Source organism: Copadichromis virginalis, linkage group LG16, assembly GCF_057382275.1.
Source record: "Copadichromis virginalis isolate Kocher_CV1m ecotype Utaka linkage group LG16, C_Virginalis_male_GT1.1, whole genome shotgun sequence".
Lineage (NCBI taxonomy): Eukaryota > Metazoa > Chordata > Actinopteri > Cichliformes > Cichlidae > Copadichromis > Copadichromis virginalis.
In genome coordinates this window covers 7,859,507-7,877,313 of record NC_140633.1, presented here as the reverse complement: position 1 = coordinate 7,877,313, position 17,807 = coordinate 7,859,507, and the positions used below count along the sequence as shown (strand labels likewise).

Genomic DNA, 17,807 nt, shown 5'->3' with positions numbered 1-17,807 from the left:
GCAATTCCTCAAATTCAAATTCGAATTGCATATTATGGATGCCCTAATTTGAACTACTATATCTGTATAGTGCACATACAGTGAAGTCCCACTACCACATACAGATATCCATGACACACAATAACAAAAACAAAATAACAACATTAATCTGGAGAAAAGCTCATCTACAAGACAGTAAGAACACAACATGTTTCCACAAAAATGTTCACAAACATTGGTGCATGGCTCTATCACAGAACAGTGAGAATCCAGGAAATCTGCTTTCCTGGAACTTAAAACGAAAACAACTAGCAAACAACAATGTGCACCTTAGTGGTGGCTGTACTGTGCTCCCCTGGGGCCTCACACAGAGAGAAAGGTTCTATGAGCGACAACTTCATGGATACAGGCAGAGAGGACACGTTCTTCAAGATCAGCTTCTCATACAGGGGCCGCACACTCTCCCCTTTGACCTGTAACACATATACAAATCCTTAATTAAATGAACCACAATAAAGGACAGGAATGAAGCTGCTGCAGTTTAATCGACAACTAGCTGTTAACTGTGAGCTAATGATGTCTTTAACAAGGTTAAACTATTGTAATTTTCAAAAATTCTGAATGTTAAAATAATCTAAATGCTTTCACTAAACTATACAGAGTTTGGAATATGCTAGACATCCTGTCACAATATCCCTAAACTAAACAACATCTATGTGGCATTTGGTTGTGAATCTCGAAATGCATTAAGGACACCTGTAAGACTGACATAGCTATCTATCAAAGTTGTAGCTTATGGATATTTAACTTTAGCCTTTAACTAGGCTTTAGATAATATTTAAAAATACATGCAACTTACAGAGCATTACAATAGAGACCATTCAGTATATGCATTTATTCTAGACAAGGCACTGTTTCTAATTTTTGCTCAAGACTAACCTTCTTTATGTAGAAGTTCAGCTGCTTTGAGGAAATGCTGAGCAGCGGAGCCACAAAGCGACAAGCAATGTCTACAGACATGATTTTCTCCTGATACCCTTGCTGGCCAACTATAGCGTAGCACACCAGACGTTCACGTACAACCTGCGTTGTCGAAAAGAAGCATTATTTACATGTTCTATGCTGCTTACTATGCTACATCATGTCATTTAGTGCATGCGCAAACCTTTAACTTGCAACAAACCATTTCACCTTTGGGGAGTCTGCAGAGACTGTCAGCACCATGTCAGCAGAGCCACCTGGAAAAAGTTCCAGACGAGACGGTCTGAGGCTAACCATCGACTTCTCCCTGCTGGAAGGGAGTGAAGATCCACGTCTTGCATCATCTCTCTGTTTAGGAGTGAAGATAGGGGGTAGGAAGCTTTGGTCGGGCAAGGTGCCACCTTTGCAGAGTTTTGCAGTGGGCTGTGAGGTATCGACCTTCCAGTACATCCGGTGTACTCGCTTGCCATGGTTGCAGAGCTTGAAGTGGTACTGGTATGCTTCATGACTTACAAAGTAGAATAAAGACGAAGGATAGTGTCAGTGTCGTATTATCCACATCTACATCGTGAATTAATAACTAGGAAACGCTCCATTTTAGTCTATGAAAATGGGATTTCTACCTGAAGTGGGTGCCCAGGTCAAGGCTGGGACCAAAAGGCCTGTCACTGACAATTGTAGTGCCAGTGCCAGTGGCAGACAGGAGGACAGTGAGTGGCTGACTGTCCTGTATGGAAACCTCTAACTTGCCCTCAAACGGAACTGTATCCTTCAGATTCACCACGACCTTGAGCTCCACCTGGCTCCATGGTGGCACCTCCCCCTCACTGGGCTCAATACGCCAAAAGGGCTTTCTGATGGTCTAAGGAAGCAGAAACAAAAATCTGAGTCTATTCATAGTGTGAACATCATGAGCTGAGGAAAAAACACAAAGCAGCGTAGAAGCTCCAATAGGTCGTTCCAGCACTAAATGTGATGCATGAAAATATCAAGTGGGAGCATTTTCTATAACTGTGCTGCAAAGGTTTGAACTCTGAGAGATAAGAGATTAAGAGAGAGCAAGAGATGAAAGTTGAAGTCTAGTCAACAGTAAAGGTTAACAGCATTTTTTGTGCATAAATGTTACACCAAACAGTGAGACTACATAATTTTATCATTAGTCTATCTAAATTGGTAAAATGTCACAATTTGGTTTAAAATGACTAGTGCAAAGGAAGCCCCTTATTCTCATTCTCAAATTTAAGCAGCAACTAATTATTTCAAGAGTTACCATAGCAGTAAAATCATTAGCTCATAAATTACATATCCAATTAGACTGATAATTGATCAATCACAGCAATTAAGAAAGTCGGACTGCTAATACGTGAACAGATCTATGGTTGGACAGATATGAAGTAAATAGTATGCGCCTGCCTGTCTAAGTCACAAATGGTATTTTTATTTTCTTGGGTGAGTGTTTGTACCATTGGAGTGGTAAAGTGAGCTGGAATAGGCGAGTGGTTTGACAGGAGCAGGGTTTTGCCAATGTCCGTCAGAACTGGGATTTTGCCAAAGTGTAGCTGTGTGGTTTGAATGTGAACTAGTGGCCCGTGCCCAATACATGATAAGGCCACTTCCTGAAACAGAACAGAAGTAGGATTAGAGAATAAGCACCATGCCGGTATTCAGACCTACACACAACTTGCACTCCCACACATGCACTTCCACAGACCAGGGGTGGCTGGGAGCTCCCAAATACAGCAATACGTATCGTGTGATGCAGCATTCCAGGGGCCTTAGCTAGGAGACGCACAGGAAGCTCCTCGGAGCTGCCCGGATGAATCACTCCTCTGGGTGCAGAACTGCCTAAAAGCAGCGAAGAATTATCCTCATATTCCTGAAAACAGGGAAAGCAAAAAGAAAAACTAAATTATAAGTTTTAATGTCAGCATACAGATCTGGTACAAAATGTGTTTAGGTAAGTTGCTTCAGTGCATGTGTAATAACAGATTGCATTTATATAGCGCTTTTCTAGGCACCCAAAGCGCCCCCCTGAACCACGGTCGCCCACAAGTTGCCTCAGTGCATGTGTACACAAAGAATCTATCTCTGCTATATATATATATATATATATGAAGCACAGTCACTGATTATATAAGGAAAGCTTTTGTTGCCCTTTGTCTCAAAAATCCAAATCAATTCAAAGCAAAATAACACAAATAAAACTTAAACGCTTTCTTAGCAGTTACATGACACAGTTTTGTGGAACCACCTGACATAACTTTCTAAACTTAATCCCAAATAAAAAAATTTTGAGTGAAATACAAGAAACACACGCAGAGTTCCAAAATAAGAAGAGTGAGCTGTTTATTAGGCTGAGAAAACGAAATCAAATCAGACACAATGTTGTTTGTGGGTGATTGTGGCTCAAGAGTTGGGAGGTCGCCTTGTAATCGGAAGGTTGCCGGTCAAGACACTTCACCTGTTGCCTACTGGTGGTGGTCAGAGGTCTTGGTGGCTACAATGTAGCTTGCCATCACCAGTGTGTAAATTGGTGGATGACTGTATGTAGTGTAAAGCGCTTTGGGGTCCTTAGGGACTAGTAAAGTGCTATACAAATACAGGCCTTTTACCATTTGATTATATTTAGACAAAGCCAGTTCTTTTGTTTGCTCATTTCCAATCTTTATGCTCATGGCTCCACAGTGTAACTGTTTACACATTTGCCTAACAAGTGAAAGATCCCAGTTTGTTCTAAGGAAGAGACACAAATCCCTTAGCAGTTGCATCAGGAACAACATCTGATATAGAAATCTGCTAAAATCAAATTTGTGCAGCTACCTGTGGTGACCCCTTGTGGCAAGCGACGAACTAAAAGTGGGTATTTCTAATTTTTACGCTAAGCTAACTTTCTCCTGGCTCCAACTTCATATTGATTGAAAAGGAAAGGTACAGTGTAAAACACTTTAGTGGCTGCCAAAACATGTAAACTCTATAATTGTTGTTGCTCCGGTGATCCATCCAACCTGATCAAGCATGCCGTAGCAGGCAGGCAAATTGCTGGGGTTGGTCAACCGCACTTTCTGTTCGAAGGGTTGATTGAGGAAACACTTTTCAAAGTGTAGCACAGGAGTATCCACCAAAATCTGAGGCACAACACACCTATCAACAAAAGGGAAAAAAGCAAGTCAGACAATCAGGAGAAAAACAAGGAAAAGATGAGGAGAATAAAAGATGTGTAATTGCACTTCATCATGCCTAAACTCTATTAATCCTCCAAGTTCAAGTTCAATGGATGCAAACAAACAAAAGTGCAACAGAGACTACCGGAAGAAAAAAAGCTACATTGCTTTAGGAAAAAAGATGACAGAAGAGATTACTTAACACTCACCCTACTAATTGGGATCCTTAAGGGATGCTTGACTTGGTAATGAACATAATATGTTCCATTTAATCTCTAATGACAAATACAGCGTAAAAACTACTATACTTATAGTAAAAAGTAAATGAGAAAAATTATAGTAATGTATGTCATTTCATGGATTTTATGGGTCTCATCCACCAACCAAGACACCACAACAAAGACATTTTATTCTATTTTCCTATATCAGATGGATGGCCATTCATTCTCATTCATCATTTTTTATTACGTTTCCCTTTTCAAAGGGAAAAAGATTTTCAGTCTTAGGCTAATAGAGAATAAAGATCTGTGTAAATGGGCCCAGTATGACATTTAGATTCATTTTGCTGTGACAGAAATGACTTCAATAACTGTTTATTTGAGTACGTCTGGACTAGGGCTGGGCGATATGACCCAAAATTCATATCTCGATATTTTTTAGCTGGATGGCGATATAAGATATATATCTCGATATATTTTTTTAAAGCCATAAAGTAAGAACAAAAAGAGAGTTCTTAGTCAAAGCTGTGTCCCAGATGTCACACAGGCACTTTTATTAACATAGAGCAGATGTACATAAAATTTACTCAAAAATAAATTATGAGCATTTATTAAATAATAATGCTCCATAAATAAAAGAAAACAATGTTGTTTTTGTGCATAACAAAAAGCTCACAATTGTGCAGTCAAAATGTAAACTAAAAGACGCTGAGCACAATAACAAAGACAGATTTCACAGCTGCTCTGTTCCCAACTTCTACTGCGTGACTGACAGCCTGGAGTTTGAAATCCGCTTCGCAACCGCGTCTCTTAACAGGTGCCATTTATAGTCCTTATACACAGTAGGGTAATATTACGTTGAAGCACAGTACGTATCACTCCGCGAGGCTCAGCCGTAATGCTCCGACAATCCATCAAGCGGTGCAGCTCCGTAGCTTACTAAAGTCATACTAAAACATTTTTTGACAGATTGCTGAGCGCCGTGTTCCACATAAAATCGGTTCACGGCCATCAAGCACAACCAGAATTCATACATAAGGCGCGCTGTCAACTTTTGAGAAAATGAAAGGATTTTAGTCCGTGCAGCCCCTCTGGGCTGCATGGCGTTAGCGTGGTTAGCTCGTTAGCGTGGTTAGCTAGCTAACACGTTGACGCCGTCCAGCCCCACGCATGGGGCGATGCGCAGTAACTCGTTAACGGAGATTTGCCGTGTCCATCTTGTCGCTTCCTGCAGGTGAAGCGATGGGGGACGAGGAGTTGTGTTCAGTGAAGGAGAGGCGAGGCCGAGTAACATTGCGTAAAGACGAAAGTGGACGAAAGAGAGGCAAACCTGCGGCTCCACAAGTATAATTATAACGTAACATAGACTATATCGATATAAAGGATATTGTCACATCTTATATCTCGTATAAAAATATATCGATATTTTTTAAAAACTCGATATATCGCCCAGCTCTAGTCTGGACATTAAGCATGTTTGTGTACCTAGCATTTATAGGCAGAGTCAGAATTTCCTCCCCAACACCTTCAACATCCACCACCAGTGACAGCTGGTATGTCCTGACTGTGTTGGAGCACAGTGTGACCTGTACAAACATCGCACAGACATACAACAAGACCACAAATACGCCAATACACAGACAGGACAACAAGTGTCTAAGGTTAAAAAGAAAGGAAAGTTCATTAATGTCACCTTCAGCTTTAAAGACCCCAGTATCGACAGAGTAACCACCATGATGATGACTGCTGGCTAGAGATCTGATTATTTTCTAAACCAGCAAAATATGTCAATGAGATTTACTAATCCTTCAAGATTCCCCAGATATTTTTATATTATCTAAATAATCTACATAATTTACATGTATATAAAAATAAAAACAGAATATTTGAGGTTTTTTCCTACTATTTCATAACATGAAAACACTGACTGCTGGAATATTTTGTCAGTGGCGGGGATGGTGTTAATAAACTGTACCTTAATGTCAACATCGGACACGCTACGCACTGAGCCTGCTGCCGGGCTGACCGTGAACTCCACAGGGCATGGATGAAGATCTCTAGCAGTATAACCTTGCCAATCTCTCAGTGACTCATCCGAAATCTGTTTGAATGAGCTAACACTAGGAGAGCCCAGCGGGTCCCCCAAGACACGCAGGATGAAGTTCACAGGTACAAAGGAAGGGTTGAAGAGCGTACAACCAACTGTTACTGGAAAACCTATGCAGGGAGATTAAAAGAAGCAAATATGAGAAAATGTGAATATATTAAGATGATGTCTGTCATTATTCTCTGGATATATGTTATAAAAACTAGAAGAGCAAAAGTGATGTACCAAAGGCTACATCCCCAAAATTAAGTTCTGAAACACTGAAGTGGATTGTGGGACAAATGACGGAACCCCTGCAAAGAAGAGACAAAGAAACCTTGAAACCTCGGGAACAATAAGATTTGAAAATATGCAGTGAGAGTGTAATAGACCCACTACTACAGCTGGGTCAGCTTTTATTTGTGCTGTGTTACATGTAAATGTCCTGGCAGAGAACTGGCTCGCTGCTTGCTAACTTTACCCAACAGTGAAGGTCAGTGGTTGAGGTTGTCCTGCTACACTTAGCAGCAACTCCTCAAAGAATGAACCCAGAATGGGACTGCAGAACGATACTTCCACTATCTGGCAGGTGCCAGAGGGAACAACACCTTCCTCGGGATTGAAGGAGAAACAGCGGCCAAAAGTGGTGTCAGGACTTGACCACCTGAAAGGGGCATCAATTGGCCCTTTGTTTGACAACTGCACCTGAAGAATGAATTCTTGTATGAGAACAAATACCCAATATTGATCATCTAAATACAAAATGTGTTTCATGGAGTAGATGAATTGATATAAGGTGGTAGAGTCTTTCAGCATTACATTTGTGCATTAAAACTGTCAAAAGAAAAACTTTTGATTTTGTTTTTATTTTATTTTACAGCTTTTTTAACAATATATGCTGTTTTGTTATCTTGTGGATAAGAACTATAACCTTGCAGTGCATCCACCAAGGCTGAATTCAACTCACACAAAGTTGTAGCTCAAGCATTCTACATTAGAGCCATACTGGGAATAACATAACGTGTTCACACTGGCTTGGTTTTTCTTACCTCTTGGCGAAATCTTTCACCTATGAATAAATCTTTTAAGTTCATCCCATCATAGTTAAGCACAAGTTGAGGGCCCGTGCCTTTGCCCTTGACTGTGAGGGGTAACGGTGATTCACATCCTAAGATGACAAACAGCCATGATAAAAGAGTTACAATAGAACTAAAGACAGAGAAAGGAAAATTGTAGGGCCACAGGAAAGAAAACATCACACAGATTTTATGCATGTGACGGTGAAGTTTAAAAGTTGCCTCTGTGTTTCTGTGATTTTGCTCTATTTTTTAACAATGTAAACATGACTAAAATGGACAAAAAGTACTGATTAAACTGATAACATTATGAATTATTATCTTTTGCTGCTGTATGTGTGTGTGTTTGAGAAACCGGAGTAAACCTGTGACATCGCAGTATATGGTTTGTTGATAAAGTCTGGCCTCCTCAGGCTTGAAGATGATGGTGAACTTCGCTGTGGTGCTGGGCCATATTTCCCCCTCCTGAAACACGTAAAGACAACAATAATTATTTTAGTGAATCAAAATGCAAACATTACAAAAACGTAAGAAGAAGAAAACGACTGATTTTTTGGTCAGGCTTTACTCTACACATACACACACACACACACGCAGGTGACCTCCCTAACTCTGTGCTGTCTATCTCTTTGTCCAGGGAATGGGGCTGAGTTGGGGACAGAAGACAGAGCAGCTCATACTTTCTAAAGGTCTCTGGACAGAAAGGCCCTAATCTGTGGTTCTAATGTCACAGAAGAATCAGACAGACGTTATATGCAAACAGTCTTGATCACAAAGTCTGTGTGACAGTTTTAACATCAGATCTGATCAACCTTTTCAGAATTCTGTTCTCACAGCAATAATACAGCTCTGAGGGTAGAGCATGCTGCAAGAAATGATTCACGGAAACATCAACAAATTTCAAGTGCTGTTGCTCCTGTTCCTTCTCCCCACTTAAAACTATTACATTATGCAGACATACTATAGGAGGCATTGTTGCCTCTAGAGTTGATGGAAAAGAAACAATGGGCAATGTAATGACATTTAAGTATTCAACTAATCAGTCTGGCAAGAGGAAAATCATGTGAACACACGACAAGACAATGAAACACAAACACACCGGAGGCTCCACAGTTATACAGTGTGAAAGGGCCAAGAGGTAGTCGTTTGCATCCTGACTTCTGTGTTCCTGTGGGGCTCTGGACTGCAGCGGGAGGTAATGGATCCCTGCAGGGTCAGACTTAAGCAACTGTCCTAGCTCGACTTCTTCCTTCTGCTGGAGCACTGAGCCCTCCCTAGAGACAAGTGGGGAGAGACAGTGAAAAGTATAACAAATAGCAAATGAGGAGGGTCAGAGAGAAAAAGAGGCCAGTAGAAGGACAAAGATCTACACGACAGAAAGAATGTGATGGGTACCTGAGCTCATTTCTGGCAACACATGCTCTAATAAATACATTTTGTGCTCATGCATAAATACCTCAGTAAGCTCAGGTCCTCTTCTTGTTGGCTGGGCCACACAGTCCAGCAGTACTGAAGAGGGATGCTACTGTGGTTGGTGAGGGACACTGTGCGTGTACTGATCAGGGAGACATAAGTATTCTCCATCCAGATGGAGTCAGGTTCAAGGTGGATGTTCAGTTCCTCACAAGACCCATGCAGGCTAATGTACACATCTTCACCTGAGTAGAAGATATCATGGTGCTTATGACCAAGTAACTGGTTACCACAGGGTAACATAAGTGGTGGAGAATAGGTATCAAGAGACCTTTTTTGTCTATTTTTGTTTTCATTAGTCATTTGTAAAAATATGGAGGAATACTGTCGGGATTTAAGTGAAATTTAACAGGGTTACTCTTGTCTAATTGAAAGACAACAGGAGATTCCTAAATACCAGATTCTGGCAGTATACCAAAGTCACTAAGATGTAACATGTACTATGAGAAGAAATCAGGGAGAAGAGAAAACAACCCCTCTGATCTAGCCATACCAAGCAGGAAATGTGATATAATACAGCCATTATGAGCTGAATTTTCATTCCCTAAAGACTGGCTATATTCTCTTTCATCACCTACAGTATGTCACCTTTACTTCACTGGCCCCCTAACCAACAAACACATACGCACCGCTCTCGCAAGCCCCTTATCAGTGTGTATTTATCTGTTACATCTTGAAGAGTCTTCAACACAAGTCTCATTGGTGTCACAGTTTTGTTTTCTCACCAGTATGGTAGTGCAGCAACAGATCCTGCCTGTGGTTTCCTGTGTTCATTGGGTGGAAAACCACAGTCACCTGCATACTCTCGCCAACATCAAGTGCCCCAAACTCAGGTGTCACTGAAAAAGGCCTGCAATAATAGGTTACTGTTTTAGAAACTGACAGAGGAAAAGCAAACTTTTAACTAGACCCAACAATAAGTACTGTAAAGTCTAGTTAAAGGTATACCCAAGACTCCATTGTGTAATTTTTGATAAGTAGGTAAAAAATGTTTTCTGTTCACTTATGATTCTGAATTTTTTTCTTAAATGTATTTAACAGTTTTCACAAGCTGAACTTTAAAAATAACTATTCACTGGGTACAAGAATGACTGTTTTACTCTCACCTCTCTGTGTGGAGCCTGAATTTGGCTTTGCTGTTTCCTACATTACAAACAAGTTGAGTCTTCTCAGTTGAAGCTTTCACGTGACACACGGGCAAGTCAAGCTTGTCTCGAAAGTCAAGAATGGCACGTGGCCCAATGGCCCGGATTGGAATCTCAACCTTTTCCCTCTCTGTCACACAAACCAGTCTATGGTGGTAGTCCTGTGTAGACAAGGAGAAAAGCCTGTTGCAACCACACAAACTCTATAAACTCAATATACTTTATTATATCAGTTGTTAAATAATTTTGTGCCACTGAATTTGGGCATACAAGCAGTTCAATTTTATCCAGTTTGATTCTTACACTGAATTTTTATAGCATCAATTCACAACAACAGTCACCTCAAGGCAGCAAAGACCCTACAGTAATATAGAGAAATCCCCATCAGCAAGCACTTTGTGACAGTGGGGAGGAAAAATTCCCTTCTAACAGGAAGAAACCACAGACATAATGAAGCTCAGGAAGTGGCAGCCATCTGACGCTGCAGGTTTGGGGTGAGCGAAACAAGCTGTTTATTCCATGAGCTGCTCAGTTATTCAAATGTAAATAACAAACTAACCAAAAATATCATACTTGAGTCCTAACCCTTAAAACAATAAAAAAACGATTCTTTCCTTAATAAACATGAACCAATAATTAAAAAACATTTTTTAAATTATATATGTGACAAAATCAGAAGGTTATTTGTTGAAATAATTAAACATTAAGGAAAATGTATACAAATCAAGTATATTCTCTTGATTGATTTCATATTGTATTTACGTACCAAAATTACACAGAAAATTTACGTGTAATTAATTTTGTTAAATTCAACATTTAGGACAATTTTTTTTAGTGGATTCTGATTCTAACTGAGACTTCATGAAACATTTATGCAGAAAGTTTTGTAAAGGCTATACAAGATCATATGAGGTTATCCTCATCCTATATGTGGTTATTGTGACTTTGTGTTTTGTTCTCTCAGTCTAGGCTTCTTTGTTTTTGTGCTGCAAAGTCCAATCAAATGCAAACGTCTCTTGTACCTTGTTTTCGTGTGGGGTGAAGAAGACTGTGAAAGTGGCAGACATTCCTGGTGCAACGTTGCTGCGTGCATCACTTGAAGGCAAAACACTGAAATACACGGAGTTCTGCTGCTCCAGCTTCACTTGCCGTGAAACCTGAACAAAAAAATAAACATAAACTGTTGATAAGTGCATAAATGGTATCTTATCATGGTATCTTATTCAGATTTCCTCCAGTCAGCAATGACCTTTTCTTCACACTCCCCACATTTTCTCTTTTTCAAATAGTCATGCTGCGGCGGTGTTGTTTCACAAATGTTTCTGATTCAAATATAGGCTTGACAGTCATGCTGATTTCAAAATTATTTGATCTTCATTACTCTTATTGATTAATATACCTTGTCATTGTTGAGAAGCAGCAATGGTAACTTGTAGGTCTGTCCAGGAGAGAAATTCTGGAAGACCAACTCAGAAGGGTAGGGCTGAAAAAGCGGCTGATCTATATCTGGAAAAGAACCCTAGCCAAACACACATACAGAGACAATTCTTTAGATTTCCAATTCACCTCATACTTTGCACTAAATACGTATTGAACAGTGCATTTGCTTTGCTGCTTTGTGAGCACAAACACATGATAATATTTGTAAATATTTAAACAAGCTTTTTATTCATATTGATGTAATGATCAGAAAAGAAAACATGTTTTTCCTAATTAACAGTGAAAAGATGGACACACAGTATGATGCCAATAATATTAATTATCTCTTTTTTATGCAGTCCTAGCTTTTGTGCAGATGCAATTTTAAAATATACAATCAATTATGGGGAGAAAATATAATGTCGCGACAACTCTACAAATGATGAGTGTGAAAAATCAACAGACTGGTGATCAGGCAAATGTGCTGTGATTGAGTCAAATTCCTGATTATTTCAACCTCGGCCTTTCTACAGTTCTTCACCTGAAGGGTCTGAGCTGTTTCTGCAGCACAAGAGTCTCTACATATTGCTAGGCAATAGGCTAGGCAGGAGTAAGTGATATCAAAGAAAATATTTAAAAATAAGAACTCCCTTTCAATTTGCACCTTTTACGGTAGACTGTTGCCACTGTTATTGTTGGTTCCCAGTTAATGTTATACTGTATCACTGTGTGTAATAGGAAGAAAGTTTTTAAACTAGTGTGATATCACAGAATTATAGCTGGCATTTACTTTGTGATGTGGAGCGGCGCTCAGGTCAAGCAACTCCAGGATGCGAGGTGGGTGCACCTCAGCTGTGTTACTCAGGCGCTCCTCTGTGGACTGCAACATCTCCTGGGAGAAAACTGATGGAGTCACCTGCAAACACACAGCAACACAGGCCTATTTACGGTCTCCTAATCAGCAGTAATGAGGCGCTGAGCTGTAGGCTATTGCTCTTGAAACAGCTCAGCTTACAGCTCTAATGCTTGCATATACATAAACTCAAATAATGTTCATTTTGTGCATCATTTTTTGGGTATTGTATTTTCTACATAATCCTCTGTCATTGGTGCACCTAAAGCAAAAAAACAACTAATTGCACTTAGTCTCTCTGAAGGAAAATGATTTTAGCTTAACTCTAAATCTAAATGAATAACATAACTGCAAAACTGCTTATGCAATATTTATGCTTTTATCATTAATAATTATAATAATTATTATTCATTTTATTATGCAGTTAGAGAGATAAATGCCACAAGATTGTAAAAACGAGCATCTGCAGCAGATAGAATATTTTTTACAATTTGATTTGATTATCCGTCATTACCTATCTTATATTTCTGAACATGTTATTTTCCATATCTAATGAGGGAGCTTTTATTTTGGAAATCTGACTATTTAAAATCTTGATGGATTCCAATATCTAAACGGAAACAAAGCAAACTGGTGGCTTCTCGTAACAAACTAAGTCTTTTAGTTTCAAAATATCACAGATTGAAGTCTTTATAAAATCTAAAGACTATCTGGATGCACTTATTTTGAAAATATTAAATATTTTAGAGCATGAGATGAAATGACAACTAATGCAGAGTAGAAAATGTTAATCCCTCCACTGCATCCCTGAACATTGTACCTAGTTTCTGTCAGGTGTGTAACAGCGCAGCTCACACTGATGATGAGCCTAATTTTTTCTTTTTAACAATCTTACCAAATAAGTAAGCAAGTATGGACATCAATATTCCACATTCTGACCTGAGAAAATTGTAAGTGAAGTGGAAGAGAGCTAAAATGGTTAGGCTGAGGTCAATGCAACAAAACACTGTAGTCATGTAATTCATTTTGAGAATTACATGAGAAGCCAAAGTGATTATTAGGACAACTCATCATTTTAAGCATTATTTAAAAAAGAATGGGACAGTGTGCAAGAAGTAGGTCACAAGAAAACAGAATGCTGTTTATTTGTCAGAAAATCCCACTTCTGACATCTGCTGTAACATCTTCATTTCCTTGTCACCTGAAAGCTGTCATATGGCTATATTTCACAACATAACTTGCAAGCAGCTTCAAAATTACAGAGGTAAAAGGGAAAAAATGCAAGTTAGAACCTCACCCTCCTTGTTTTCCCCTCCTTCACACGCTTATTGTTGCATAGCAGGGACGCCTTTTTCTTCACCTGAGTGACGCTCATTCTGAATATGTTGTATGGCAAAATCACCTGCAAGAAAGGAAACAGAAGAACACAAGAGAACACATGGAGTCATAAACTAGACATCCATTTTTTATGTTTCAGTTATCATATCAGGTTCAGAAGTAGCATTAGGGTGTGTCTTTAACAACTGAAATCTATATGCTGTATTATTATTATTATTAATCCTTTATTTATCCAGGTAAAAAATCTCATTGAGATTAAAAATCTCATTTCCAAGAGAGACCTGGCAAACAGTGGAGATGGTATACCATGTCCACTTCAGTTTATGTCATACATACTTATGGTACAGTAATTTGAAGATTTAGATTCAATTTCAGAAATCAAGTGCTTTCTCAGCATGGCCTCATGACTGTTTAATGAAATATGGGTTTTTTGAATCAGTAAAAGGAAATTTGTCGTTGATGTGACCGTAGAAACATTTGAGTAACCAAAAAGAAGAAAAAAATGGGATGTATATATATATATATATATGTATATATATATATATATATATATATATATATATATATATATATATATATATATACATATATATATATATATATATAGAGAGAGAGAGAGAGAGAGAGAGAGAGAGAGAGAGAGAGAGAGAGAGAGCGAGACCACGACATCACATTTATTCAGAAGTCGTTGTGTTAGCTGGTAAGTTTAAGAAACCCCTAGACGGAGTGCAGTGCTCCGTGTGAATAAGAAAATTTTGGAGCACTGACGAAGAAGAGGAGCATAAACAGTCTCTAAAGCCTAGCTGTTTTATTCATGTTTGCATTGTTTTTATGTTAACAGTTGTAGGCTACTGTTCGCTGAGCTTTGCACTTCATTATATTCTCACTCTCTTAAGCACTTCACAATACCGTGGATCCCGTAGTTGTACATACAGTATAGGCTGTAAGAACTCTATGCGTTCACTTTAACGTTAATAATGGATCGTTTAACAGACTGCACAAACAAGCATCTTAATAAGAACTCACCGTTGTGTCGAAGAACTTTTTACCTTACATCAAGCCCTCTGTCAGCCAGTTACCAGCGCGCAAGTCAATGTTGTCTTGGTTCGTTGTCGTGGCAACACACTCATCAACGTCTCAGTATAGGGTCTGCTGATTGGCTCGAGCTGTGACAGACAAAAAGAAGGCTTTCTCATACATGGTTGTTTTTGAATACAACAACTATCACGTAAGTTTGTAAAAGCAAGTAAAATGACTAATTGATTTAAAAGTGATTATATTTAATTGTTGTTATTCAGCATTATTATGAGCTTTATTTATATGTTACTCAAAGTCTCCATAGTTGTAAAGTTTTTGAATTAGTCACAGTGCATATATATGTTTTCACTTTTCTCTTTCCAGGAAGGGAGAAAAGCATATAACTAAGAAAAAACTGACAAAAATGATCAAACACCAGAGTTTTGCAAGTACCTCACAACTAATATTCTAACTTTGTTTGTTGGTTCTGATAGTTGGATTTGCTTAAAAGTACTAAGATGGTAAAAAGTCCGTTTTTACAGCAAACAAAACAGTTGTAAGTAAATGTAAGTAGTTTGTAAGTAATAGTTCCTAAATTATTACGATTATTACTTAATGCTTACTCCCACAGTCCAAAGACATGCAGTTAGTGGGGATAGGATAATTGACAGGCACGTGCAGAGGGGGGGCGGAAGGGGCTTGAGCACCCGCCCCTTTCCTGATGGGTGCCCAAAGTGCCCTTTTGTTGAGGCAATTGTTTTTTTATATGTGTGTGTGCGTGCGGAGTCCTGTCTGTGCCCCTCAACAATAATATTTAACTATTAATCACAGTTTTGCTAAATAAAAGGATCTGGCTTGTATTAGTCACATGATCACATTTAACCAATGATCGCCCTTGACGGCAGAACGCGCTGGTTACGAGCCGGGAACGAGCTCACAAAGAGCACGCGCATTTTTTGTGGTCCGGAGCTGTAGGAGAAACACAAGTTAACTCAGAGACACAGACTGATGCGACAAAACCAGTAAGTAGGTGTACAGCGTACACTGTAGTGTGTAGCACACAGGAGTATTAGCTTATTACGTACACGTTGGTAAGCTGTCTTGTTGCAACTGACGAACTGAAACAAACGAGCGTGCTGTGTGTGCAACAGCGCGACAAACATTACCTGTCCTTTTATTAACTGCACAAGTAGTGCTGGTCATAGCTGCTGGCTTCCTGTGTAAGGCTGTCATGGGTCTGTAGCTCTGTCACCGTTTTAGGGAACATATTTAGTTTTAAAGTATTTAGAACATATTTTAAAGTAAGTTTCCGGGCTTTTCCTGCCTTTCTGGAGGGATATTTCACTAAAAAACGATCTAATATGCATGTCCACATAATAATGATTATAATTATAATATTTAAAAAAAACACGCTGTATTTTAAAGAACATACATTAAGAAACAGATTATATTAGATTTATTTTTTAAATAAAACAAAATGCTGATTTTACAGCAGCAAAATTATTGTATCTCTACAGTTTAAAAATGTAATAAGCTTTGCCCCTGCACAGAGTGGATAGTGAAACAAATGGAATCATCATAAATACATTATTTCATATTTATTACTTTTTTCCCCTCATTGCTTTATTATTGTAGCTCTAGTAATAAATAATAAGGGAAGGATTCTGGATCAGCACCATGATGGAAACTTGTGCCCACAGTATATACAGTATTCTGAAGAAGGTCTAAAATGTCACTGTGTGTGCATGTGTGTGTTTTATGTATATGGATTTTTAAATTATTACTCATGATATATCATTGTCCAGACATGGCTGGTAAGGACATGAGGAGGAAACAGTAGGAGCTGTGTGAGGCTACTAAAGGTAGTGGATCCCTCAGCAGCTGGATTAGAATCAAATCAAATCAAATCAAATCACTTTTATTGTCACATCACATGTGCAGGCACACTGGCACAGCACATGCGAGTGAAATTCTTGTGTGCGAGCCCCACAAGCAACAGAGATGTGCAAACACAACAACACAAACGAGCAAAATACAAGAATGGCCAACCTGAAACTAATAAATATATGTCCAATGTATAATAGTGTATGCATTTCTGGATGTGTATACTAAATATTTTCCTACGTGTGTGTGTGTGTGTGTGTGTGTGTGTGTGTGTGTGTGTGTATACACATTTTTACAAATTAAATAGTAAAAAAATAAAATAAAATAATAATAATAATAATAATAATAATAATAATAATAATAATAATAATAAAATATATAAAATATACAGAGTTGAATATGTGCAAAACAAGTGGCATTTATATACAGTGTGGAGTGCATAATGAAAGAGCACAGGTAACATTAACACATGTACCAGTTGTTGGAGAGGTATTCCAGTATAAACAAAAATAATAAGCACAACTGAAATGTTTTGCTTCTATAACATTTTTCTGTCATCATTTTATTATAGATTAAGTGTAAGAGTTGTTAAGTGTGGATAATTAAATAATGGTTTATTGCAATAGCAAGTTGTGCCTTGTTCTCAGATGGACAGCAAGTGGAGAGTGATATACGAAATGATGGGATGGAAGGAAGAAGAGAAGCAAAGAGTGATTCACAGTCTAGTTTATTTCTCAGTTTTTTGTTGCCTTATGTCACCAATCTTTGCATTTTGTTATTATCTCATGACACTTGTTTAATCAGCTACCATCTCTCCTATGGAGTTTTTAATGTCTACAGTCTCAGATCAGCACAGCCCTGCCCTCCAGCACTATCAGCAGCAGGAGCAGCAGCAACACCTTAACAGCAACATTGTACCCATCAGGTAAAACATAGGCTACGTTTGCTTTGCCTCGTTGCCCATATTAGATTCTTGATGAATGTGTGTTGTTGTTATTCAGCCTGGTTCAATGTGCCCCTTTTTAGCTTTGAGCACTCGCCCCTTTAAACGTCTCTGCATGGCCCTGATAATTGATTAATCTAAATTGCCCATAGGTGTGAATGTGGGAGTGAATGTGAGAGCAACTGGTTGTCTATGGCTGTGTCCCTCCGTGTTAGCCCTGCGGCAGACTGGCCA

The 17,807-nt window shown here is 38.8% G+C and overlaps 1 protein-coding gene across 1 annotated transcript in view; it reads right to left on the bottom strand.

Moving 5' to 3' along the window:
• Positions 1-13,788, bottom strand: part of LOC146690177 (axonemal central pair apparatus protein HYDIN-like) — a 62,235-nt gene extending 48,447 nt beyond the window's left edge. Inside the window, exons 1-21 of the mRNA XM_085435061.1 lie at positions 13,689-13,788; positions 12,329-12,454; positions 11,519-11,638; positions 11,142-11,276; positions 10,081-10,280; positions 9,700-9,824; positions 8,958-9,159; positions 8,601-8,775; positions 7,867-7,966; positions 7,475-7,593; positions 6,907-7,130; positions 6,672-6,739; positions 6,315-6,556; positions 5,825-5,925; positions 3,966-4,101; positions 2,672-2,836; positions 2,424-2,576; positions 1,584-1,822; positions 1,171-1,468; positions 919-1,062; positions 309-452 (exon numbers count right to left, since the gene is read on the bottom strand). Of these exons, the coding sequence (XP_085291187.1) occupies positions 309-452; positions 919-1,062; positions 1,171-1,468; positions 1,584-1,822; positions 2,424-2,576; positions 2,672-2,836; positions 3,966-4,101; positions 5,825-5,925; positions 6,315-6,556; positions 6,672-6,739; positions 6,907-7,130; positions 7,475-7,593; positions 7,867-7,966; positions 8,601-8,775; positions 8,958-9,159; positions 9,700-9,824; positions 10,081-10,280; positions 11,142-11,276; positions 11,519-11,638; positions 12,329-12,454; positions 13,689-13,766 (3,294 nt within the window). The 5' untranslated portion in view covers positions 13,767-13,788. The remainder of the gene's footprint in view (positions 1-308; positions 453-918; positions 1,063-1,170; positions 1,469-1,583; positions 1,823-2,423; positions 2,577-2,671; positions 2,837-3,965; positions 4,102-5,824; positions 5,926-6,314; positions 6,557-6,671; positions 6,740-6,906; positions 7,131-7,474; positions 7,594-7,866; positions 7,967-8,600; positions 8,776-8,957; positions 9,160-9,699; positions 9,825-10,080; positions 10,281-11,141; positions 11,277-11,518; positions 11,639-12,328; positions 12,455-13,688) is intronic.
• Positions 13,789-17,807: the final 4,019 nt, after the last annotated feature.